Consider the following 27,391-nt stretch of genomic DNA (forward strand, 5'->3'; position numbering starts at 1 on the left):
TGATTGCCAAAGTTACCCGATATGAGTTGTAAAGTGCAGAAAAGAGGAAGAAAGTAGACAGGAATATACAAAGTAGACGGAAGAGGAATATAATATTTATACATTTCGCTAGACTATACACGAAGTGGATGGTAGTGAAGAACAATTTCGAGACTAAGGAACTTCTGTTTATTCAAACAGTGGGAATTTTTAACCGTTGTCAACATGGGTTTCGCACGGTATATGCAGCTAGCTTCAATATCGAAAAACTGACAACGTTTCGACTTCATCCATGTTGTTTTTTGACACTTTTTGCTCTCTATAATAGTTTAGTGATTTAAAATGGCGTTCTAAAGACTGATGACATTTTAGTTGGTGAAGAATATACCAGAACATTCATAAATTACGTCCAACATTTGAGTGAGGGGGGAGTCTAGGAAAGTGTGGCAGTACGTGTATAAGGTATAGGGAAATAGTGTGACAGAGGGGGGAGGGGGGTATAGAAATCCCGAAAAACGATGGACGTAATAAATGAACCTTCCCCATTAAAAACCCAGTTCAGTTTAAGCTTCAACTAACTCCTTCATTTGAAACCAGCTAAGCGAAATAGGAGCAACCAATCGAAATAGCAATGTATCGTTCAAACTCCGTGATGGCTACGCGTGTTCTAGATACGACACCAACGGCAATATTTCAAAATCGAAATAATACGTTAAAACACATAATCAAATGAAATCATAAGTTAGATATTGTAAAATCTTATCGTAAATAAGACGAATATATTGAATCGTAATCAATATGATAGTACTACCAATTTGTTGTATAAATATATACACGCTAGCTAAACGGCTTTCGATCATGGATGTTTCTTTTTAGTTCAATTGATTGAGAAAGCCACGGTTTCGAATTCAGTAAATGTTTGTTCCATTTTAAAATATACATATGTTGCCAATCTTCTCTCTCATACATTGGTTATTCGCGGCCCATATAATCTGAAATATTTTGATTGAAGATCACAGAAGCACTGTTTCCGTTTCAAAAACTGAAACCAACTCAAGTTTCATCGTAGTAGGTATATTGCAAAACTATCATACAGCAGATTTCGAAATTGATATTTTATAAATAAATGCTAAAAATAAATTTTTATCGCGGTATGCGGTAAAAAAATCGAATCATCTGATTACGGACTAAAACTGGTCAACAAATGGGACAAAATATAAAATACATGGTTTGCTATCGTACTTACATATCCGACGGGTTTCCTTCAGGTAACACGGAATAGAACAGTATATAAGCGGCACTAGAACACACATCCGATTTGTCCAGACTAGAAACCGTGTGATCGTCGTATTTGTACCACCTGGAACAAGAAAAATCATTGTCAGACGAACGCCTATGGAAATTTCAACCCACATACTTATTATGTAGTTTGTTTCGACAGAACGCCGTGTAGTGACCACTTTCCATCGATCCGTAGTGGTTCGACACTCCGTACAGGTGATATCGGCGAGACTTTAGCTTCTGGTTGCGAATCTTCTCCGACGGTGCAATGTAGCGAGATATATCCAGATCAGTCAGTGGGAATGTAACGTAGTTTTGCTTCTTCTTGTACACCGTCGACAGCGCGTCCGGATCGGCGTAGAATCGCTTGAAATGGATCACCAGAATCGAGGGCAGCCTCGAAATGTCTAGCTTCTTGATGGCGCCCTTGTTGCTCTTGCAGTGTGCGCAGTGCCAGTCCATAATGCGTTCCCCGTTGAAGTACATATCCAGACAGTTCTGTGTGATGAAAGGAGAATGTTCCTTTTTCAATGTAGGTATAGCATTATAAGAAAAACAACAAGAAGACGATGGATGGCAGATACCCGATACCAACGTAGCAGCTGGGTCGACAAATCACAAATCAAAAGAACAACAACGACCAACCTTTATAGACTGCTTAAAACTAGTAAAGCTCAAGTGGGTTTAGTCCAAGAACATTACTTTCGTATGGGGAACTTCTATATCACCTTGTGAACACGGTGTTTGCTACTCTCAGTAAAAAGGAAATGGTATACTTGCCTGCCATGCCTCGAGCATGCATGCTTGTCAACCCGAATAAAACGATATCATACAGTTGTGATACAGCCAATCATTTTCTGATTATTAGTGGTATCATAAAATGGATCATAGATAAATGATAATGTGAATCGTATTCATGATAACATGAATCATAATCAGAGTTAGAATGATAGACCGAATGGGTTGTTAAGTATCGTTACCATTCAAAATCAACGATTTTCTCGAACAAAAATTTTATCAAATTATTCACCCTATAATCATTTTATCATTAATTTTATGATACACTGAATAATGAAAATAAAAACTGAAATATTTCACAGTGCTACCTTACCGACTTCAAAAATGATACACCCCTGCAGATCCAACAACTGGCAGTCAGAGTGCGAGACGTCGAGACGTCGTGTTTATTTTGGTGATGGTTGAAGTTTTTTGTTATGGAGTTTGGAATCGAACTGTTGGCTGCTGGTGGGTTGACTCGGTTTTTTTTCTCGCGCGGTGCTTACTTGCTGGGCCACATAGGCACTGTGCTCGCGGCTACTTTTGAAAGCAGTTTTCTCAAAGGTGAACGTCGAGAACCGACCCGACGGAACTTTGATTTTAGTTTTCACTGCTCGTTTCAATTATGTATCACCGCACAACTATGAAGTTACTTGCAAGGTAGGTTATCTGAGTACTAAGGTAAAAACTCGCAAACACTTGCAACATAATATCAGTGCCAAAAGTGAGGCCAAAAGTTAATAACAGGTACAGCAAAATATGCTTCAGTACGACTACATTGCAGTGCGTTATTGAGGGCATTTTTCATGATCATAGGACAGATCATAAGATAGATACAACACCTACGTGCGCTTTGTGTGGATTGATTATAGTGACCTCGATTAGAAGCCTCCAGAGCTTCTACAGCTCCTGTACATCCTTCCTGCCTAGCCTTTTTAATCTCTCACTTCCATAAGCATAAACATTCGTAAAATTTAGGAATACCCAATTATTTAAAACTATAAATTTATCATAGAGTAAATTATAATCATTTGTGCTATGATATATGAAAAGTATTGAATAATCCTATTTTTAGATATAGCATCATCTGATCATTGAGAAATGATTACATGTATTATTATCATTCAGTAAATAGAAAGTTTATGATATCCACGATACCATGAACAGTAAAAATCTATTCGGGATGTTATTATTATTATTATTTTTCTTTATTATCGAGATTTTCAGCCCTCGGCTGGTTCATCTCGTTCCATATAATAAATGCGGGGGTTAGAAGCAAAGGGGTGTAAGTGACAAAAACCCACTTTCGAGTAAATGTGGTTTAAAGTTTTTGACAAATTTTTCATCCCATACAAAATGTATGGATCTTTAAAATCAACCCTAGTTTCTCTGATTTATTGTAATCATCGTAGAAAAAATATTAAAAAAGTTCATGAAAGCTTGAAATCTGAAGAATTGTATGATATGCTCAGCTCAAAATCGACAACAAAGTAGTGATAGCTTTTTGAGATAAATTATGCTGGCCAAGCTTACGTCTGAAAAGTGATACGGGGATAGACAAAATGATCGGGACAGGCAAAATTTTCACTTTTCAAAAAATGTTCAAATAGCTATAACTTTTTGAAAAGTGCATCGAAAAATCTGAAATTTTTACTGTAAGTTGATCAATTTTGTGTATCGATGGTCCAATTTTGGAAAAGAACGGGCTATTCTGTACGAAGCTATAAAGATTCTAGGAAAAGGCATAATTATCCGATAGGCAACTTTGAGCTGTTATATCTTCGGATGCAATAAACCGAATGCAATTATATTTTGACCATTCATGACTTACATAATGAGCTTTGAAAAACATTTGACGTTACTTGAAATTATTAACAAGAGACAAAGTTATAGCGATTTCATTTATTTTATGATTTTTCAGAAAATTGGTCTATTTTAAATATACATCCCATTACTTTTTCAATTCATTACCGGCAGGGCCGGATCTAAGAGGGGGCCGGGGGGGCCCGGGCCACATTTTAGGGGCCCCCACAAAAACCTTTTTTGGTTGCAAACATTAGCTTTATTTTTCATATTGCTCAAGTACTGTTCGAAAATAAGGTTAAACATTTTTGGTCATCTTTCCGAGGGGCCTTCACATCCGTCCGGGCCCCGGGCCCCCACAATCCTTAATCCGGGCCTGTACCGGTTATGTTGTTACTTTCCATCAAAACATATTTATATACAAGTCAATTAAAGGGAATTTAATTAAGCTATAATTAGAATCTTGAATTTTGAAACGATGTTGAAGTTTTGGAAAATTTGGTGTTTTAATAGAAAAATAGTCTAATCGTTATAATTTTCTTCCGTGTGAACAATTTTAGGTTATGTCAAAAGTTTTTCAAAGCTCATCATACAAGTCATAAACGCTCAAAATTTCATTGTGTTTGATTCATTGAATCCAGAGATATAACAGTTCAAAGTTAGCTATCGAATAATTTTGTCTTTTTTTAGAATCTTTATAGCTTCGTACAGAATAGCCCGACCTTTTCCAAAATTGGACCATCGATACACAACTAATTGATCAACTTACAGTAAAAATTTCAGATTTTTCGATGCACTTTTCAAAAAGTTACAGCTATTTGAACATTTTTTGAAAAGTGAAAATTTTGCCTGACCCGATCATTTTGTCTATCCCCTGTATTTTCTGATTGTGTTGATGTTGAAATTGCCCGGCAACATTTTGAAATTGACTACAGATGCCTATATTATACTTAAAAGTGATTATTTGACATCCTTCTCAAACCGTAAATTGAAGAAACCGTGAATTGAAGAAGAAGAAGAGGAATTGTGCTGGAAAAACCGACCGCAGCTAGAATATGGCTTGTTACCATGGAAACTAACTACAATGTTTGGTAGGTTGTCATATGAGGAGATACAGACGTGAACTCAAAAAACGTCAGGCCTGCTGTATTAGGATCGTGAAAATCATATCTGTACCTTGGAGCTAGTGACTGATTAAAAGCTGGTGAGATCTTTCTTATTGAAAAAATAATACTTTTTCTAATCTTCTAAGTGTTTGTTGAAGATGTGCTTATACATACTAGAACATTTTTGTTTCTTTTGTTTCATTTCAAAGTGCGAGTAAAGGCGCTTAAGCCCTGAGACGAGATTCGCGAAGAGGAAAAAAAGCAACGTCAAGTGCAGCCCAACTGAGCTGTCAGTTGTAGCCCGTTTGATTACGTTACCTAAAACGAGGAAAGTATTGCTATCCGGGATAAATTCTGAAGCCAAAATTCACTCCGAGCCTAGGGGCGGGACAGCTCAGACGATTATTAATGATATTAGCAGTATTAGAAAATATTAATACCAGTTCCAAATGCTTTTCAATCAAGTAAGCCATGCTGAAATCTTTGACAAACAAACGAAAATGATTGTCAAAAGTATACAGTTACCTGCCGGGGGCCCAGCCGAGCACCGCATAGAGCTCTGTTATATGTGAATCGTTTGTCGGTTCCGGCGTAGTCCTCAGTGCAGTACACCCAAGAGCATGTAAAACCTACCAATACTCTAAAATCCTTGAGCAACCTAAGTTTTGTCTATTTTGACTGTTTTGACCCTATTATACCCGTAAAGAATTGTATATGTGGTCGGCGCCGTAATTGACCCATTAGAGTTTGAGTTTTCGAAACGTGTACATTGATAATGTTGTGCTAATCCCAAGTATTATCTATTGGTTCTCTGTGCAATTCCACTAACTCTGATCAATAACGGAATAGAAACTACGAAGTGTACAGTGTACAATGCTCATGCTGCACCCGGCAAGAATTGTGTATGTATTTTGTAGTCAAAAGTGGTAGATCTAAAGGGTTCTGAGGGATCCGGGTCAATAAAGCAGCGCACACAAATTTAACATCGACATTGTATTGGCATCATAATGTCTCAGTATCAGATTCTCAGTATTTTATTTTCACAAATGAAAAGTGAAGTAAAAGTGTGTAGCAGCTTCTTTATACAGGGTGTTGGGTTCCTTACCCAGAATATTTTAGGGGGTGATTAAGGATGATATTTGATGAAAAAAATTGTTCTACGCATATGGTCAAATCTCAACCATTACGGAGTTATTGAACTTTTCATGATTTTGACAATGCTTTCAATAAAATGGCTATAACATGAAAACGGTTAAACTTATTTAAGATCTCTTAGCACCGTTCGAAAGATTGTGAAATTTGCTATTGAACGTCATCTTCGAACATGCAAGTTTTTGTTACTTACTCACTTTTTAAGAGCAAATAAGTGGAAAGTAAGTGGATTTTTAGCAGTTTTTGTTGATTTACTCGGAAAAATGCGTAATTAACTTATTTTTTTCCTTAGACAAAGTTGAGCGCCTTGAAATGCTCTACAATTCATTCTTTGGCACCAAACTCCTAACTCTTGTCATTTTCCCGCAATTTTGATTTGAATGCACTGTTTTGCGTCATAAATTTGCTTCAGCAAGTGCATCAGATATTAGCTCTCTTGACCCCACTGTGACTGCGAAACAAGCGTCATGTTTACTTCGCGCACATGGCTACTTGATTCCCAGCGCCGAACAACAACAACAGGATGGCGCGCTGGCGCATGAGCGAAAAGAACGACGCCGCTGCGTGTTCGGCAAGGTGTTCAGTTGAATGCTTTTTGTAGTCCCAATGATTCTGGGATGCTCATGATAATCCCGGGAAGAGGGTTGGATTTTGGTAGACAGTAACTGGGGCTATCAGCCTGAGAGGCTTGGTTAGGGTGCTTTATTATTCCGGCATCGTTTTGGGGGATGGGAAACACCAGAACAAAACTGTTGTTGTCGATATCTGGAGGTTCGTGATGATTTTAAAAGTGAGCTGGTGATCTCGGAAGTAACCTTGTCGGCTATAAAGTAACTAATGAAGCTTTGAGCGTGTAGTACAGCACAATCATCGTCGGGTTTGGACGCTGTTCCTCCTGGTTTTCCAAACATTTCATATTCTCATGTCTTTTTCAACCACGTGTAGCCAGCGTGTTCGCAGACGTCCATGAAGTCACCGACCATTAAACCTGGTTCCATGCTGAATATTGTTTTCGTTATTATTCTTTCTTTTGATATTCGCACTACGTGCCCAGCCCACTGAAGGCTGCCGTAATTTATTCGTTTCAAAAAAGTGTTTTTTGACAAAGTAGGTTGAAGTTGATCGAAGTTTGCTGCTTCCTGCTCTTACTCATTCGCCAACAAATAGGTAAGAGCAGGATTTAGTAACTTTGATCATGTTAAATCTATCTCATTGAACATGACTGATATTCACAGCACTTTGTGCTCTGTCTCTGTCTCCACTCGGGAGCTTGTAGTTTTGTAAAGTTTAGAAAGCAACAACGCCATACTTAATTAGGATTTCTGAATGAAATTAAGATTTTGTGAGTAATTCGTCCAGAGATTTCCATAAGAATTTTTCCATCGATTCCTCCAAAATTACTTCGAAGATTATTCTAGACTTCTTCCAGAGATTCCTCCAGGAACTCCTCTAGAGATTCCTCTAGGGATTCCTCTAAGAATTTCTCAAAGGACTCCAAAGGACCGGCCATTTGTCCAGGGATAATTACAGGAATTACTGCAGAATTTCCTCCAGAAATACGTCTAGGGATTCCTCCATAATTCCTCTAAAAGCTCCTCCAGGATTTCAACATGAGTTCCGGTAGTATTTCCTGCAGGAATTCCTCTAGAATTGCCCTTACAGTTCCTCCAGGAATGTCTTTAGGGAATCCTCCAGAAATTCATCCAGGGACTTTTCCAGAAATACCTTCAAAAATTTCGTAAGAGATTCCTCCAGGAATACCTGCATGAATTCTTCAAGAAATTCTCTTTCCAGGAATTCTTCAGAAATTTCTCTAAGGGCTCCCGCGAGGATAGCTCCAGAAATTCTTCAGTGATTTTTCAGCAATTCCTACATTAATTTCTCCAGTGATGCCTCCAGAGATTTTGTTAGTAATTCCTGCAGGCATTTTTCAAGAAATTCCTTTAAAGATTTCTCCAGGAACTCTTCCAGGGATTACTTGAGGAGAACCCTCAGGAATTCCTCTGGCGATTTCTATAAGAATTTCTCTAAGAATTCCTTCAGGATTTCTACCAAGAATTGCTATAGGAATTCCTTCAGAGTTTCCTCCAGAAATTTCTCCAGGGATTTCAACTAAAAATCGTCCACAGGGATTCAATCAGGAATTTCTTCAAAGATTCCTCCAGAGATTCTTTTACTAGTTTTTCCATGGATCCCCCAAAGAAATCCCCCAGGAATTCCTCCAGGGATTCACTGAGGAATTCCTTCAGTTTCTTTTTGCCATTGTTATCTCTGCAGGAATTCTTGGAGAAATCCCAAGAGAAGTTCTTCGAGGTATCCCTGGAGAAAACTCTGGAAGAATTCCTTGAAGAATCTCTGAAGGAATTTCTGGAAGAATTTCTTCTTGAGGAATAACCGAAGTAATCTAGTAATCGCTGGAGCATTTCCTAGAAGAACCCCTGGAAAAACTCCTGAAGAAACCCCAGAAGGAATTCCTGAAGATTTCCTTGATGAAATCTTAGAAGTAATCCCTGGATGAATCCTTGGAGGAATCTCTGAAGGAATTCTTGGTGAAATTATTGCAAGAGCCTCTGGAGAAATTGATAGCACAATTTCTTGAGGATTTTTTTTAAGAATCCTTGGAAGAATGCGTCGAAGTACGTTTGAAACGAACGTTTCCTGGAGCAATTCTTGGACGCAGCTCTAGAGGAGTCTCTGAAGAATTCCTGGAATAATCCCTGACAGAATCCTTGAGGGAATTCTGGAGAAATCCCTGGAGGAATCCTAGAAGTAATCCATGCAAGTATTCTTGGAGGAATCCCTGGAGAGATTTCTGAAGGATTTTTTGTTTAAATTCCTGAAGGAATTTGTGAGGACAACTTTGTAGGAAACCTTGGAAGAATCCCTGGAGGAATCCACGGAGAAATTTCTAGTGTAATCACAGGAGGAATGCCTGAAGAAATCTCTAAAGAAATTCCTACACGAACCCTTGAAGGAATTCCTAGAGGAATCCTGAAGTAATACCGTGAGCATTCCCTAAAAGAATACTTGGAGGAGTTCCAAAAGGAATCCCTAGAAGAATCTCTGCAGGATTCCCTGAATTAATTCATGGAGGAATTCGTAGAAGAATGTCTAAAGAAATCCCTGGACGAAAACCAGGAATACTTTCTAGGGGAATCTCTGAAGGAAATCTTGAATGAATCCCAGGAGAAATTTCTGGATAAATTCCTGAAGGTATCCCAGCAGGATTTCCTGAAGGAATTCTTGGAGGAATCCCTGGAAGAATTTAAAGTAGAATTTTTGTGGAAATTCTGGGAGTAGTAGCTAGAGGAATCTCTGGAGTAGCGCTAGGAAGAATCTCTAGAACAATCCTGGGAAGAATTTTCGGAGCAAGTTTTATTTTTGGTGATTCTTTTATGAATTCCTCCAGCGAAACATCCAAGAAATCCTGCCGATTTTCCTACATAAAGTGATTTTCTCGAGATTTTGCCAAATAATTATCCAGCAAATGATCCAAGCATTCCTCTAGGGAATCCTCCAGATTGCCTCCAAAGTTTCCTGCAAGAATTGAACAAGAAATGCCACTTGTGATTCTCTCGGAAATTTTCGCCAGGGATTGCTTCATCATTTCCTCCAGGGATGCCTCGAGGGAATCCTCCAGGAGTTCCTCCAGGGATCCTCAAAGGAATTCCTGGAGGAATCCCAGGAGAAGTTCATAGAGGTGTTCCTGTAGGAAACTCCGGAGAAGTTCCTAGAGGAATCTCTGAAAGAATTCGTAGAATAATCTCAGCAAAAACTAAAGTATTCTCTGGAGCAACTCCGGGAAGAATCCTTACAGGAGGAATCTCTGGAGGAAATTGAGAAGGAATTCCTGGAAAAATCCCTGAAGAAAGTCTTGGAAAAAATACTGAAGGATTTAAAAAAAGAATAATTTCGTGAGTTTATTCGAAGTTTCTTCAGGATTTCTTTTCTAATAACATTTTTCAGGAAGATCATTTGGATGTTCATTCTTTAGGAATTTCTTACAGAACATCCTCCGGGATTTTTTTAAGAGTTTTTTTTTTTAACAATTTATCTAGAAATCAATTGAAAAACTCTGCATAAGTCTCTCCGAAACTATCTACATAAATCCAATTTGGGATAATTTTATGAGCTTCTTTCAGGAGTTTCTCCGGAAATTCTTCCTGGGATTCCTCCAAAGATTGCTTCAGGAATTCCTCCAGAGATTTCCATCAGAATTTTCCCAGCGATTCCTCCAAAATTACTTAGGAGATTCTTCTAGCTTTCCTTCAGAGATTTCTCCAGAAACTCCACCAGAGATTCCACAGGATACTACAGGAATTCCTGGAAAAACTCCTGAAGGAGAACCAGACAGAATTGCTGAATATTTCTCTGGAGTAATCTCAGAAGAAATCCCTGGATGAATCTCTGGAGAAATCCTTGGAGCAATCCCCGAAGGAATTTCAGGTGAAATTTCTAGAAGAGACTCTGGCGAAATTGATAATAGAATTACTAGAGGATTATTTAGGAATCCTTGTAAGAATGCGTAGAAATACATCTGAAGGAATCCCAGGAGCAATTCCAGGAAAAAATCCTGAAGCAAAGTATGAAGTAAGTTAACCAAAAGTTAACCCTGGAGTTAACTCTGCAGTAGTCTCTGGAGGAATTCATGGAATAATCCCTGATAGAAATCTTGGAGGAATTCTGGAGAAATCCTTGAAGGAATCCTAGAAGCAATCCCTGGAGGAATTCTTGGAGGAATCCCTGGAGGGATTCCTGAAGGATTTCTTGGAGAAATCCACGAAGGAACTTGTGAGGACAACTTTGCAGGAAACCTTGGAAGAATCCCTGGAGTAGAAACAGGAGGAATGTCTGAAAAAATCTCTGAAGCAATTCCTAGAGGAATCCCTGAAGGAATGCCTAGAGCGATCCTGAAGTAATACATGGAGCATTCTCTGAAAGAATACTTGTTGGATTCCCTGAAGGAATTCCTAAAGAAATCCCTGGAGGAATTTCTTCAGGAATCCGTGGAGGAACTCATGCAGAAATTCGTGGAGGAATTCTTGGAGGAATCACAGATGGAATTTCTGGAGGCATCCAAGGTAATCTCTGGAGAAATTACTGAAGGAAAACCTGGAGGTATTAACCAAGGAATTACTTCAGAGATTCTTCTAGATTTCTTCCAGAGATTTCTCCAGAAACTCTTCTAGAGACTCCTCTAAGGATTCCTCCAAGAATTTCTCAAAGGACTCCGAAGGACCAGCATTTTATCTAGGGATTACTACAGGAATTCCTACAGAATTTCCTCCAAGAGTTCCTGCAAAATTTTCTTCGGGAATACGTCTAGGGATTCCTCCAGAATTCCTCTGAAGGCTTCTCCCGGAACGCCTCTAGAGATTCCTGCAAGAATTTCTCCAGGGATTCTATAAGATTTTTCTCTCCATAGATTAGTCCTGGAATTCCTGCAGAATATCCTCCACGAATTCCTGCAAAACTTCCTCCAGGAATTTTTCGACGGATTCCTCCAGAATTTCCTTAGAAATTCCTTCAAGAAACTCTCTAGGAATTCCTTAAAGGATTCCTCCAGCAATTTCTTTAGGAATTACTACATGAATTCTTTCTGGGATTCCTCCAGGAGTTCCGGATAAATTTCCTGCAGGAATTCTTCTAGGGAATTATCCAAAATTCCCCTTAAAGTTCTTCCAGGAATGCCTCTACGAATCCGCCAGAAATTCATCCAGAGACTCCTCCACAAATTCCTTCAAGGATTCCTCCAGAAATTTCATAAAGATTAACCCAGGAATACCTGCACGAATTCTTCAAGGAATTCTCTCGAGAAGTTCTGCAGAAATTTCTCTACGGACTTCTGCAAGGATTGCCCCAAAAATTCAACAGTGATTTTTCAGCAATTCCTACATTAATTTCTCCAGTGATGTCTCGAGGTATTCCTTCTGGGATTGCTCTAGAGATTTTATCCGTAATTCCTGTAGGCATTTTCATAGAAATTCATTTAAAGATTTCTCCAGAAACTCTTCCAGAGATAAATAATAATGCGTTTGATTTGATATTTCATGTGCTTGCAGAACATTTTTCCAAAATCATTGGAAAACAGATGGTCCGGTCTGACTTAACACCGACCACTTCAGCAGTTCGCTCAGAAATTCCTCTGATGATTTCTATTGGAGTTTCTCCAAGAATTTCTCCAGGAATTCCTCCAATATTTGCTTCAGGAATTTCATCAGAATTTCCTCCAGGAATTTCTCCAGGGATTCCTCCGGGAATTCCTCCAGGGATTCCTACGAAAATTCGTCCTCCAGGGATTCTATCAGGCATTCCTTCAAGAAATTCCTTCACTTGTTTTCCATTAATCCCTCAAGGAAATCCTCCAGGAATTCATTCAGGGATTTCTTGTGGAATTTCTCCATTCCCTTTTCCCATAGTTATCCCTGAAGGAGTTCTTGGAGGTAGCCCTGGAAAAACTCCTCAAGTAATCCTCGGAGGAAACGTGGAGAATTCCCTAGAGGAATCCCAAGAGTAATTCCTGGAAGAATTTGTCAACCTTCCTAATGAATTACGTTGGGAACAGCTCGCTGACGTAGTGCATGTTTGAGGTCAAACATGATCCTAATGCACAATGAGGGTAAAGGAAACCTTATAAAAATCTCTTGAGGAATCTATAGAGGGATCCCTGAGAGGATCTTTGGAGAAATTCCTGGAGAACTTTGTGCAATAAACCTTGGAGTAACCTTTAAAGAATTCTTAAAGGAATCGCTGAAGGATTTTTTGGAGAAATCAATGGATGAATTCCTGGAGGATTCTCTGAAGGAAATCCTTGAAGGAATCCCTGGAAGAATTCCTGGAGGAATCCCTGGAGAAGTTCCTGAAGGAGTTAATCGAGAAATTCGTGGATGAACCACTGGATGATTTGAGGAGAAGCTTCTCGAGGAATAACGGGAGGAACTCCTGAAAGAGTTAATCCAAGAATCTCTGGAGGGCACCTAGAGGAAACCCTGGAGGAAACCCTGGAAGAATCCCTGAAGGAATTCACGGAGGAATCCATTGAAGAATTTCTGGAAGAATCCCTGGAGGAATCCTATAGAAAATTCCAAAAGGAGTTCATGAAGGAATTCTCGGCGGAATCTCTGGAGGAATCTCCCTGGAAGCAGTTTAAATGGAATTTAAGGGGAGATTCCTGTAAGAATCCTTTGGAAAATTTCGCGAAGAATTCCTGGAAGAACCCCTAGAATTATCCCTGGAAGAATCCTTAGAAGAATCCCTGGAGGAATCCCTGGCATTCTGGAAGATACCCTTGAAGAATTTCTGTTGAAGTTTCTGAAGAAATTTTATGGGAATTAAGTAGAAGGGTAGTATGAGGAATTTTTGGAGGAATGTTTGAAGCAATCCCCTGATAAAATCCTGTAGTTGATAAATTCCTGAAGTCTTTCTGGAATTTCTAGGGCAATCCTTGCAGTAGTCCTTGGAGGAATTTCTGTAGGATTCTCTGAAGGGATTTCTTTGAGGGGCTTCTGGAGAAATCCATTAAGAAATAGCTGTCGGAATCCTTGGAGAAATTCTTGGAGAAATTTTGAAGGAATCTCTAGAAAAATTCTTAAAGGAATCTCTGGAGGAATTCTTGAAGCAATCTTTGAAGGAATATCAGGAGGAACTCGTGCAGAAATTTCCAAAGATACTCATGAAGTTATTCCTGATTGAACTTTTGAAGACGTTTTCGGAGAAACTTCTGTAGAATAAAAACCCTCTAAGTATTTATTTTGTATAAATTCTTTCAGGATCTTTTTCGAAGCATTTCCCCACGGATTCCTCCAAGGATTGTTGCAGGGATTTCTCAAAGGATTCTACCAGGAATTCCTCCAGAACTTTCACTAAGCTAAGGATTACTCCAGGAACTTCCCCAGAAATTCCTCTTAAAATTCTTCGAGGAATAATGCCAAGGTTTCCTCCAATTATTCCTAACGAAAATCCTCTAGTGATTTCTCCACGAATTCTTCGAATCCTCTAGAAACTTTCCAACCTGGGATTATTTCAGCATCTCCTTCAGAGATTCTATCAGAAACTCTCCCAGGGAGTTTACCAAGGTTTCCTCCACAAATTCCTTCAGTATTTTTTCCAAGACTTTCTTCAGGGATTTTTCCAGGCATTCCTTCTCAATTTCCCCCAGAAGTTCCTCCTGGAGAAATGCTTGGATCATTTGCTGGATAATTATTTGGCAAAATCTCGAGAAAATCACTTTATGTAGGAAAATCGGCAGGATTTCTTGGATGTTTCGCAGGAGGAATTCATAAAAGAATCCCCAAAAATAAAACTTGCTCCGAAAATTCTTCCCAGGATTTTTCTAGAGATTCTTCCTAGAGCTACTCCAGAGATTCCTCTAGCTACTACTTCCAGAATTTCCACAAAAATTCTACTTTAAATTCTTCCAGGGATTCCTCCAAGAATTCCTTCAGGGAATCCTGCTGGGATACCTTCAGGAATTTATCCAGAAATTTCTCCTGGGATTCATTCAAGATTTCCTTCAGGGATTCCCCTAGAAAGTATTCCTGGTTTTCTTCCAGGGATTTCTTTAGACATTCCTCAAGTGATTACACCAGAAATTCCTCCAAGGATTCCTCCAGGGATTCTTCCAAGGTTTCCTTCAAAGTTAGGTTCACAAATTCCTTCAGGAATATCTCCCCCAGGGATTCCTCCAAGAATTGCTCCAGAGATTGCTTTTAGGATTCCAGGGATTTCTCCAGAATTCCTCCAAGGATTTTTCAGGGACACCTCCAGAAGGTTTTCCAGGGATTCTTCCTGGTTTCCTTCCAGGATTCCTTGATTAATACCTTCAGGGGTTCCTCCAGTAATTTGTTAAGAGATTCCTCCACGAATTCTTCGATTAATTTCTCCAGGAGCTCCTCCAAGCATACTTCCAGAGCTCCACCTGGGATTCCTCCAGAGATTCCTTCAGGGATTCCTCCAATATTTCTTCTACGAATTTCTCTATGAATTAATTCAGGGAATCCTGCAGAGATTCCTCAAGGGATTCCTTTAGGAACTCCTCCAAGTATTCTTTTAGAGAATGCTCACGGTATTACTTCAGGATTCCTCTAGGAATTCCTTCAAGGATTCGTCTAGGAATTTCTTTAGAGATTTCTTCAGGCATTCCTCCTGTGATTACACTAGAAATTTCTCCTTGGATTCCTCCAGGGATTCTTCCAAGGTTTCCTCCAAAGTTGTCCTCACAAATTCCTTCAGGAATTTAAACAAAAAATCCTTCAGGAATCTCTCCAGGGATTCCTCCAAGAATACTTGCATGGATTACTTCTAGGATTCCTCCAGGGATTTCTCCAGAATTCCCTCAAGGATTCTGTCAAGGATTATTCCAGGAATTCTTCAGAGACTCCTCCAGAGACTCCTCTAGAGCTGTGTCCAAGAATTGCTCCATGAAACGTTCATTTTAAACGTACTTCGACGCATTCTTCCAAGGATTCTTCAAGCAATTGTGCTATCCTCAAGCAATTGTGCTATAAATTTCTCCAGAGGCTCTTCCAATAATTTCACCAAGAATTCCTTCAGAGATTCCTCCAAGGATTTTTCCAGAGATTCATCCAGGGATTACTTCTAAGATTTCATCAAGGAAATCTTCAGGAATTCCTTTTGGGGTTTCTTTAGGAGTTTTTCCAGGGGTTCTTCTAGGAAATGCTCCAGGGATTACTAGATTACTTCGGTTATTCCTCCAGAAGAAATTCTTCCAGAAATTCCTTCAGAGATTCTTCAAGGAATTTTTCCAGAGTTTCCTCCAGGGATACCTCAAAGAGCTTCCCTGGAATTTCTCCAAGAATTCCTTCAGAGATAACAATGGCAAAAAGAAACTGAAGAATTCCTGGAAAGAGAATTTCTTGAAGAATTCATGCAGGTATTCCTGGAGGAATCTCTTACGAAATTTTTGAAGGTATTTCTGGAAAAGTCCCTGGATGAATTTCTGGAGGATTCCCTAAAGACATTCCTGGAGGAACTGTAAGGGCAATTCTAGAGGAATTCCTGCAGGAAATACTACCGGAACTCATGTTGAAATCCTGGAGGAGCTTTTAGAGGAATTATGGAGGGCCGGTCCTTTGGAGTCCTTTGAGAAATTCTTAGAGGAATCCCTAGAGGAATCTCTGGAGGAGTTCCTGGAGGAATCTCTGGAAGAAGTCTAGAATAATCTTCGAAGTAATTTTGGAGGAATCGATGGAAAAATTCTTATGGAAATCTCTGGACGAATTACTCACAAAATCTTAATTTCATTCAGAAATCCTAATTAAGTATGGCGTTGTTGCTTTCTAAACTTTACAAAACTACAAGCTCCCGAGTGGAGACAGAGACAGAGCACAAAGTGCTGTGAATATCAGTCATGTTCAATGAGATAGATTTAACATGATCAAAGTTACTAAATCCTGCTCTTACCTATTTGTTGGCGAATGAGTAAGAGCAGGAAGCAGCAAACTTCGATCAACTTCAACCTACTTCGTCAAAAAACACTTTTTTGAAACGAATAAATTACGGCAGCCTTCAGTGGGCTGGGCACGTAGTGCGAATATCAAAAGAAAGAATAATAACGAAAACAATATTCAGCATGGAACCAGGTTTAATGGTCGGTGACTTCATGGACGTCTGCGAACACGCTGGCTACACGTGGTTGAAAAAGACATGAGAATATGAAATGTTTGGAAAACCAGGAGGAACAGCGTCCAAACCCGACGATGATTGTGCTGTACTACACGCTCAAAGCTTCATTAGTTACTTTATAGCCGACAAGGTTACTTCCGAGATCACCAGCTCACTTTTAAAATCATCACGAACCTCCAGATATCGACAACAACAGTTTTGTTCTGGTGTTTCCCATCCCCCAAAACGATGCCGGAATAATAAAGCACCCTAACCAAGCCTCTCAGGCTGATAGCCCCAGTTACTGTCTACCAAAATCCAACCCTCTTCCCGGGATTATCATGAGCATCCCAGAATCATTGGGACTACAAAAAGCATTCAACTGAACACCTTGCCGAACACGCAGCGGCGTCGTTCTTTTCGCTCATGCGCCAGCGCGCCATCCTGTTGTTGTTGTTCGGCGCTGGGAATCAAGTAGCCATGTGCGCGAAGTAAACATGACGCTTGTTTCGCAGTCACAGTGGGGTCAAGAGAGCTAATATCTGATGCACTTGCTGAAGCAAATTTATGACGCAAAACAGTGCATTCAAATCAAAATTGCGGGAAAATGACAAGAGTTAGGAGTTTGGTGCCAAAGAATGAATTGTAGAGCATTTCAAGGCGCTCAACTTTGTCTAAGGAAAAAAATAAGTTAATTACGCATTTTTCCGAGTAAATCAACAAAAACTGCTAAAAATCCACTTACTTTCCACTTATTTGCTCTTAAAAAGTGAGTAATTAACAAAAACTTGCATGTTCGAAGATGACGTTCAATAGCAAATTTCACAATCTTTCGAACGGTGCTAAGAGATCTTAAATAAGTTTTACCGTTTTCATGTTATAGCCATTTTATTGAAAGCATTGTCAAAATCATGAAAAGTTCAATAACTCCGTAATGGTTGAGATTTGACCATATGCGTAGAACAATTTTTTCCATCAAATATCATCCTTAATCACCCCCTAAAATATTCTGGGTAAGGAACCCAACACCCTGTATATGAAAGATTTTTTTTTGTGTTCAATGGCTGGTTGATCGTAGGGTTAGCAGATAAACGGTATTGCATTTTCTATCTATAATGTGATCCTGGAGGCGTACATCGATATGTTCACCAGAAGAACTGCATAGCTTTAGCACACACCAGTGGGGGACGTATCACCTTCTTCAGAGCATCTCTGCATTTACATCGTAACATTTCTAAGCTTAAAATGGATGTTTTTTTATACGGATTTGAATTAGTATGTGAGAAGAAATTTATCGCCTGAGTTTCCAGTTTTTTGACAATTGTGGGATTGAACATAAGTCATGACATACTATAGAAAAATTGAGATAGTTTTCGACGAGGATTAGCGATCTAATATTTATTAGGAAGTATTAGTTCAGATATTAGGAGGTGTCCCGCCCCTAGCTCCGAGCAGCATTTTCTACTCCTGTACTGTCAAAAATAAATTGAAAACAAAATATTCCAATGATTACTTTGCTTGGCGATTGTTGGCGATGCAAAATTTCACCTCAACATGATTTTGTGCGTGAATGGGATTTAGTCACACTGCATGTGAGGTGATGCGGTCACGTACGTGTTTGAACCATCAGCCCAAAACATAATGTCAACACAGATAGGAAGAAGAAAATAATAACAAAGTGGAGAAAAAGAAGACCGTCTTCGCGAGTCTCGTCTCAGCTTAAGCCTAGCCTTTAGAGGCCGGACACAAACCAAATACCTGTGTCCCATCCCAAGCAAAGCAGCATCAGCGATGGAGTGTATTTTAACCTTCTTAGCAACGCCACTCTCAACAAATCTGTCTATAATGCCCTTTGCTCTTAAAAACGAAACAGTTGGTACGGTTGTCCCCATTTCTTCTAGCATAAAAACTTACGTTATTCATACCCAAGTAACCACAAGCATTATAACATTGCACGAATTAGACTGAATATCAACCTTTGCAATGCGAAATGCAGTAATTCCACACTTGTCATGCAATAATCCTTTAGATTGGCATTATCAATGTGATGATGCATTGCATTTTCTTTACATTCGGGTTTATTAAAAGGTGATATAAGATAATCCAATAATTCAACACTGCAAAAACTGAATAAATGCAATGTACAAACTAGCAAAGTTTGCTCTAACAATACAATTATTAAAGCTTGACTCTAATGGTAAACAAATGAAATCAAGAAGATTGAACAACTTTACGGTCAACTCTAGCGGTCTTCAACATTTCTGGTTCGACTCCCGACCAACTTAATCCCCGTTTGAGCCACCGATCGACGACGGCAAAAGCTATTTAGAGATGAACTTTTCTCTTTTCTGTACGCTGCAATCACATGCCAATAACGATAGAAATCACAATTAGCATATGAGCAATGTGCGAAGGGTGTTTTAGTCGAGGTTTTTATTTTCTTATGTTGATTAAATATCTTCTAAAATACATTATGTAATTTTCAGTAATTTATCGGAATGTGATAGTTTACTGTATTCTATTACATATGACATAGTCGTTTTACCCTCTACTACAATGATTGAGATAGAAGAACATTTTCCTTTTAGTTAATGAAATATCTGTTGTTATCACTGCAGCAGAAACGGTCCAAGGTGCCAGCGCGTATGGAACTCATCTAGCGGTCTTCAACACTTCTGGTTCGACTCCCGATCCGACTACAAAAAAATAATGGTTAAAACATTAATGTGTGAGGGCATCAGTACCGTCGATAACGAAACGGTGCAAAAATAGATTTTTGTTTTGGTTTTTCGTGTTGCACGTATCAAGCATGTTAAATGCAAATGTACAGCACATGCATTTATATTACTTTAGCAATGGCTGTCAGCGTGCTGCAATATGTGGCACTAATTTGATTTTAGTGGGGCCCTTTTCGACTTTAGTATTGCTTCAATGGGGTGTTTAAAGTAATGCAGCATTATATTCATAATTTTAATTATCAATATATGGCAAAATTGATGCACTTATATACGGCTTCGTGGTTACTTGGGTATTATTCATAAGTGGATAATCTGATTGCCGTGAATTTTTGAATCATCTTCAACCCCATTAGTCTGCACAGTGGGCCTGGCCGAATTAATATTTGTATCACATCATCGTTGATATACTGCAAATATTAATGCTGACAGGAAAATATCAGAAGAAATTCTGGCATTTCCAGGATGCTGCTTAGCTAAAAATCGACAAAATGGGCACTTACACCCCTTTGATTCTGAGCCCCTCAAATAAAATTGCTGTAATTGTTTTCTTATAAACAATTTTAAGCTATGTCAAACGTTTTCCAAAGCTGATTATATAAGTCATGAGTGCTCAAAATTTCATTGCATTCGATTCATGGAAAGCAGAGATATTACAGTTCCAAGTTGGCTTTCGGATTAGGGTACGAAAAACGGATCACGCCGAAAAACAAACGCTCTGTGCTAAGCGGTGTAGTAACAAAGGCGCTCCGCAACAGACGCATGTCAGGCGTCGAGAGCAATAAAACAAACGTCGCTTGCCGTGCGTGTGACGATATTCCGGCTTATCTGCTGAAATTTTCAACTTACATCATCGGATTCATAAGCATTTGAACGAACTCTTTCAAACCTCAAAGTCGAGTAGCTGTAAAACAATGCGAAAACCATGATGTGAATAGAAAGAGACAATTATTCCTACCGTTTTTGTTGTAAAGAAATTGGGGAGCGATCTTTGTCATTATCAGAGAAATTGTTTATAAACAACTTCTCTGGTCATTATCTGCTAACGAAAAAACAAAGCGTTGTTGCCGTGCCTTCTTCGTTGCCTATTTTTCGCTTGCGGTGCCATATTCTGCGTACACTGTATCGGATAAATATTATACATTTTTCTAACTTCATGTGAAATAGTCCGATCTGTCCCAAATTAAGACCATTGATAGACAACTAGTTGACCACCTTACAGTAAACATTTGAGAAAGATTGATGCATTATTTGAAAAGTTACAGCCGGTTGATCATTTTTTTAAAGTGCATATTTTTCATATCCCGATCATTTTGTCTATCCCCTGTAGAGTCTCATAAGAGCTTCAGAGGTGTTTCAGAATCGTTCCAATGCATTTTACTGCATTTTATAAGGTTTCCAAGCGATTTTTGGGGGCTTCATAGGCCCTCAGGTGAGCGTAACGGGGATTTCAGGTAGTTTTCAGAGGTGTTTCAAACCGTTCCAGGATGTTTCAGAACAGAAGGATTCCAAGTCGTTTCAATCTGATTACGCTTTATGAAGTTTTTGGAGTTTCTCAAATAGATATTGAACTCACCATTTGCATGAGGCTCTGTAAGCATCAACTCCATTCATAATACTCCAGAAGAACACTGGTTACGCTTGTGGATCCGATGGCCTATGAGCCATTTTACGAGACGTTTCGGATCAGCTGATCGCTCATTTCATGAATGAAAATTTGACAGGAGGTTGCACCCAAGCCCGTGAGTGTTAATATCAATATCAACACTGTTGTCGTTTCGTAAAATAGACTATACTACATGGAGCTCAACATATCTAAATACCAAGGTAAGATATTCCCGTAAATGTCAATAACGAGACCCACTAACACATCTGCGTTAGTTATGAAAAGTTTGTGATTTTACTCTAGAATGTCATTATTTCTGCAAAATTTGTAAAGTTTTATTAGTTTGAACGTTTCTAAATGCTGTAAAACTATGTTTAGAACCAATTTAAAAAATGTTGTCATTGATTTTCAAATGGCGATATTTTCTGATTTATTGCATGGAAGTCACTTTTTATTTAGTGAGATGCCTTTTAATAATTGCCTCTATGATGTGAGAGCCTAATTTCTCATAAAAGTTTGCTAAATAGTGATGCGCCCATACAAATCTGCTCAAATTTCATAACTATTTTTTGCTTTTTTCCTTTTCTCACTAATACATGAATAATAGTTGGAGCATATTACCTTGGTATTTAAATATGTTGCATGGAGCTCAAGGATACTCTCAGACAGTCATTATTGGACCCAGTGCACAATGGGAAAAAATAGGTATAAAACGCGAATAAATTCAATATCTCTGCTCGGAGTGGATAGATTCGAATGAATTTTTGACACAAACTGTAAAAATCTCTACAGTTTCAGATAAGGAGGGTGTCATTCGCCGCACGATGCTGGAAATCAGTTATCTGGCCCGTTTTACCCCACTATCTTTCGCTTTTTTACCTTTTCTGAAAAATCCTGAAGTGCAAAATAAATGATTTATTTAATTCGTATTGGTGTAAAAACTAGCGTAGTATCGAATGGAGCTACGAGTACGAGGATTTTCTCAAAAAGGTGAGGAAAAGAGAGAGCGGGGTAAAATGAGCTCATAACACTGATTTCCAGCATCGTGCGGCGAAAGACGTCCTCCTTATCTGAAGCTATAGAGATTTTTGCAGTTTGTGTCAAAAATTCATTCCAATCCATCCACTCCGAGCAGAGATATTGAATTTATTCGTGTTTTATATAGCGCATTTAGTTCACCATTGGACTATCGCACGAGTTTTCAAGAGTGCGAAAACGTAAATAAAAGTGCGCGATTGCAACTAATCAACTCGGTGTGTTCAGATCACTTATTCAGCATAAATCAAAGAAATAGTGCACCGCAGACATCAACTGAAGACTGAGTGCGCAGTCCAGTGGTGAACTAAATGCGCAATACCTATTTTTTCCCACTGTGCAGTGGCTTAACATCCCCCAACAGCGGAGATGAAATGAACTCATACACTATTTGATTAGAAACCTTATCCATAACACAGCGAGAGGTCACAAGCTATGCATATAGATCCAATATCTTGCTCGATAGAGTCCCTCCCCTCTCATCCTTCACCAATGAACACGCACTCAATTCCCCTTTACTCTACTCGCTGATTCTTTCCCGTAAACCAACCGTATCCCTAATCTTTCAGAGTTTTTTAACCGTAAAACGCGGCAAAAAATTCTGGTTGCGATGGAGATCTCGATCGGGTGGCTTTGTTCGAAAGAAAAAATGAAAAAATGATGCGTGTTTGGGGCAGGTGCACAGCACATTTTCCTTCCTCGTGAAGAGATAAAAATGGATGCACACTTGGTAGCAAGCAGTATTGCAGAAAATTGAAGGAGCTAAGGAGTGGTTGCGATCATCCGACGACATGGAACTGGGTGAGATCATTCCGAGTTTTTTTTTTCTTTACATACTAGAAGAAGTTTGGGTAATTTCGCCAATGCGTTTTCATGAGGACTCCTGGAGTCTGTAATATCTGCAAATTAATCTTGTAGTGCTGACGCAGACCTAATATTGAAGCGATAAAAAATGTTAGAACAAAGTGATTGCAGTTCACAACAATCATTGAGCAAATTTAAAATAATTGGCTTAATTACCTCAACGGCTGTCGATCACAGGTAACACATGGGACTACTCTTAGTAAAATACATAATTCGAAAATAGCTATCTCAGCTGAAAGTTTATTCTCCGTATACTCTAAGTTAAATATTGTGGGAAACGCGCGACTATTTCCGTGAGTCGGTCGGTTTTCTCGGTAGGAAGATGGGAACGCGCATATTGAATGCAAAATCAGAAGCGCGCGATAACTTTCGTGGGAAAGTCGGTTTTCACGGTAGTGTAAGCGATCAATGATGTGACGCGTTTAATATAGAACGATCGTTGACGTATGTGCATTATCCTTACTATCGCGACCAAATAAATCATAATCGAGATTAAAACCGTGTCGTGTATTTTCATATAACTAGTGGATCATATCACCTACCAAAGGTGGCTCCAAGATCCACACCTTACCATACCCTACTAACAAATACTCCTTCCCGAGACAACTGTGGGAATGCTGTGAATTCCACGGTTTCTAGTAACAACGGTTGTCGAACTAACATTCCTTCCCCTTTCCCGATGACCGTAAGAACGTGGTCGGCGCCGTTATTGACTTTCAAATATTGAACTCTCGATTTGTGCACATTGAGAGTGTGTAGCTAGTCCCAAGAACCATTCATTGGATCTCTGTGCAACTTCGATTTTTCTGGTCAATCACGGAGTAGCAACTATGATGTGTACGGTTATCTTTGCTTTGCTTTGCGTAAAACGCGGCAAAAAACTCTCAATAAGGAAATGCTAAATCAATATTTAGCTGGGAATCAGGTAGAGCTTGGTGAGTTCATTAACAACTGTGAATACGCTGGCTACATGCGTTAGAAAAAAAAAACCTGGGAACCGTAAGTTTTCAGGGAAACCAGACGAACACCGTTATAGACTGACAAAAATCGAGCTTCCCTGTACGTTTGACGCAGTAGACGTCAACGTACCAGGACAACGTATTGTTACATTGGGAAGAAGGATTGATCAGATCTTCTCGATAGAAACATGAATAGATTTATGTGTAGGGATCAGTTGAGATTTAAAATTACTTACGCTGAGATTACACCGGTTGGCATCGGAAGGCAGCTCCAGGCTGAGGCTCGAAAACGACTCGTACGTTGAACTTTCCTTCCCGCACCCAACGCATTTCACCATGCTTTTGATCTGGCCGTACGACAGCTGGGCAACGTAGCTCTCCTTCCCTTTGAAGTACTCTATCCACGCTCTTTCCGATGCCGGGAGATTCTCCAAGCTAGTATCGATCTGCATAGGAAACAGGAAGACGGTAACTAAAAATTGTCAAACGCATAAATGAGACAACAAGTGGTTACCTGTATTGGCACAGTTTGCAAATCTGAATGGAGCCAGTCCATTAAAATTGTTAACAACTCATGCGAATCCTGCTGTTCGATTCCGCCAAACTGACGTTCGTATTGGCCCACGACAAACTAAACGGTGTAAGAGGATAACTCGGTCAATTTTTTGAAAAATTCAAGATCTGCATCGATTGATCAGTAACTTACCCTCAGATTCTTACTTGCAATACACTTGTATTGACCAGTCCACAGAGCTTTGATCACTGCAGCCACTTCTTCTGCTATCCTACCTTGAGTCTTGTTATTTCTATAAAATAAATTTTGTATAAGATTTGACCAATACCATTTTTGAATAGTAAATCTTCTCACCTGTTGAGATTTTGTTTGAACTGTTCTTCCACGAAATATTCATTTAGGAAAGTGGTATTGCTGAGGCACTGAAGTATACTATTCATATAACAGGTATTTCCTAAGTTCTTAAGTCCGGTTAGTCCTCGTCCCTGTCGAAAAAAACAAGATCACAAATTTCAAATCAAATCTAAACTTAAAATAGAACACTAACAACTACATGGTGTAATCAAATTATCCGCCTTAAAATTCCGAGTCGGACTACTAGCCAATGACCGATAAACATTGACATAAATGAGCTGAGCATATTCTTGTCGTAGTCGCATCTCCTTGTTGAGTAACAACCTGCCAACCTGTCCAGTCAGTGGCTGCGGTTGTTGCTACAAGGATTCATTTATTACGAAGAGCAATGTCCAGAATGAAAAGCGGAAAGGAAAATCAATAGACATTCTTGAGCACGTGGCACGAGTGCTAACGAACGAGAGCACCCTTTCGTGCGGAAAAGGGCAGGTATAAGAAAATGAGACTACTTGAAGTACAATAGATATCCGAAGGAACGATTATTGTGAGTAGGTATTGAAGAGGTAGGATTTCGGAAAAAAAGTGAGTGCGATTCGGTATCGAATTCAATCAATTACAGGGAATGCATTTGCCGCGCGAAATGCAGTAATTTAAGGACAAACGTCATGAAATCCACTTCAACAGTGCATCAAAACTTCAGAAGAACAATTCTCAAGAAGCAAGCTTCACACAACAATGCATTCTTGCTCGCTTGTAATAAGCTTAAAGTAAGAAGTTCAGGTGCGCTGATTTTGTTTACGAAGAGATTTGTGCCCTCGAAATCGTGAGTAGGTGTCAAAGACGGCCATTGTGGCGGGCATTTTGGGATTCTAACAAGTATGTCCTTAAATAAGAATTATATCGTCGTAATTCTTTGAGACTGATTGGAAAACCAAGCGGTGCAGCACCAAGTTTTGGTGCTTAAAAACATAAAAATTGGATGAAGATGATCCAAACTGTCCTTGAGTTTACATCATGAAGTCCACGAATGTAATGGTAACTTTTTACATTATACCCCAAGTAACATTTTAAGTTTTGTTCGACTCTACAAGAGATCTTCATAACCAATTTTATAAAACTTGCAATAAAACTGAATCATACATCAAAACCTCTTGATAACCTCTTTAAGAGCATCTTCCGGCTAAGTGGACCACTCTCGGAGAGGTTTTACAAACCGCATTAAGAGTAGCAATAAACCCGTTTTAAAACCTAGTTGAAATATTTCCCGTTCTCGATTGTTGTTGTTTTTTTTTAACAAAAACTATGACAGCTCAAGATGCAGAGAAGCTTCTTCGATGGCACGTAAAGTTCAGGACGATACATCATTCGTAAGTTAAAGCGATTATTTCAAAGTAGTATTTTAGTAGTTATTGTGTTGGTAGGCTTATGCGCATTCGAATTTACCGTGAATATTGGGGTTGCAGAATCGTAAAATTAATGCGCTTCGAAAATAGTGAATATTATCATATTGGAATGAAATAAATCAATTTGTGAATTTAGCAAAACTATCCCGAATCACAAGAAAACTCAGCAGAGAGAGTTTATTTATGTGAGCATGTTATGAAAATGGTTGCAAACTACCAATTCATTGCTAATTTAAGCAAAATAAACTATTTTCCATTCACGTAAGCTAATTCTTCAATATGGCGACGACCATAATCAGCGAAAATAAAACGAAAGCAAGTTTACTTTTATGATGACCGCAATAAACCTAGCAGTGTCGTAGTTTCTGATTTTCCACCAACAGATGTCGTTACTAATCGAACGGATCGCCATCTGTTGAGAGTTTTAACAGTTTTATTGCGGTAATAATGATTGCCAGAAGGTTTACATATCGGAAAGTTTTGTTTACTCTTGAAATCTGTCTTTATGGATATCTTCAAGTATACAGTCCGGATTCGCTGGTTGGGTCACGACTGCGCCCCGATTAGCGAATCGTGTTCGTTCGTTGGGGTAACTGACAACTGATCAAAATGCTCTAGACACACGCAAGTGACGAGAAATACGTCACGGAACACTCACATACTTGCGCAAACGTTCTGTATACAGGAGCTGTGATGCGACGGCGGTCAGACGTCAAACTCGTTTTGACATCTATTTTGACATTGACAGTGCTTTTTAGTTGGGTTTTGCCCCAACCAGTGAACATTCAACCATCGAGACAGCCCATCTAACGAGCTCTCAACGAACGAATCGTCACTGTACTATAAAACATTATATTAAAAGCAGTCATAAAACTGTGAGTTTTAATTATTGCTGTAATAAAACATTAATAAAAATCAAACAAAACCAATCAGCGATGGAATTGTTACTTGGGTACAAAGCTGCGATACGTAATCTACCGGTTCGAGTGAAACTTCTGAAATATGTTTTAAATGGTGCTTTACTGAAAGTCCTCGCCAAAAAGTAGACCCAATTGTATTTTTAAATTTTGAATAATGTATCGATTTTTTTTATTTAATACGAAAGAGCACCTTTTTCTGAGCTACTATGATTTTTTTTTCAGATTTTTAGAACTTTATTTTGGTACCGTCAGTGTACCAGTAGCCGCTCATGACCCAATA

At 39.0% G+C, this 27,391-nt stretch overlaps 1 protein-coding gene across 2 annotated transcripts in view; it reads right to left on the minus strand.

The window, feature by feature from the left end:
* Positions 1 to 879: 879 nt before the first annotated feature.
* The window catches only part of LOC109414138 (ubiquitin carboxyl-terminal hydrolase 8), a 75,196-nt gene continuing 48,684 nt past the window's right edge, over positions 880 to 27,391 (minus strand). For both annotated transcript variants that reach the window (XM_029862824.2, XM_029862825.2), the window contains 6 exons: positions 24,789 to 24,919; positions 24,627 to 24,726; positions 24,435 to 24,551; positions 24,157 to 24,366; positions 1,397 to 1,758; positions 880 to 1,339 (listed from right to left, as the gene is read on the minus strand). In XM_029862824.2, coding sequence (XP_029718684.2) covers positions 1,222 to 1,339; positions 1,397 to 1,758; positions 24,157 to 24,366; positions 24,435 to 24,551; positions 24,627 to 24,726; positions 24,789 to 24,919 — 1,038 coding nt within the window. In that variant the 3' untranslated portion in view covers positions 880 to 1,221. The remainder of the gene's footprint in view (positions 1,340 to 1,396; positions 1,759 to 24,156; positions 24,367 to 24,434; positions 24,552 to 24,626; positions 24,727 to 24,788; positions 24,920 to 27,391) is intronic.

The sequence above is a fragment of the Aedes albopictus genome, chromosome 3 (genome assembly GCF_035046485.1).
Source record: "Aedes albopictus strain Foshan chromosome 3, AalbF5, whole genome shotgun sequence".
Classification (NCBI taxonomy): domain Eukaryota; kingdom Metazoa; phylum Arthropoda; class Insecta; order Diptera; family Culicidae; genus Aedes; species Aedes albopictus.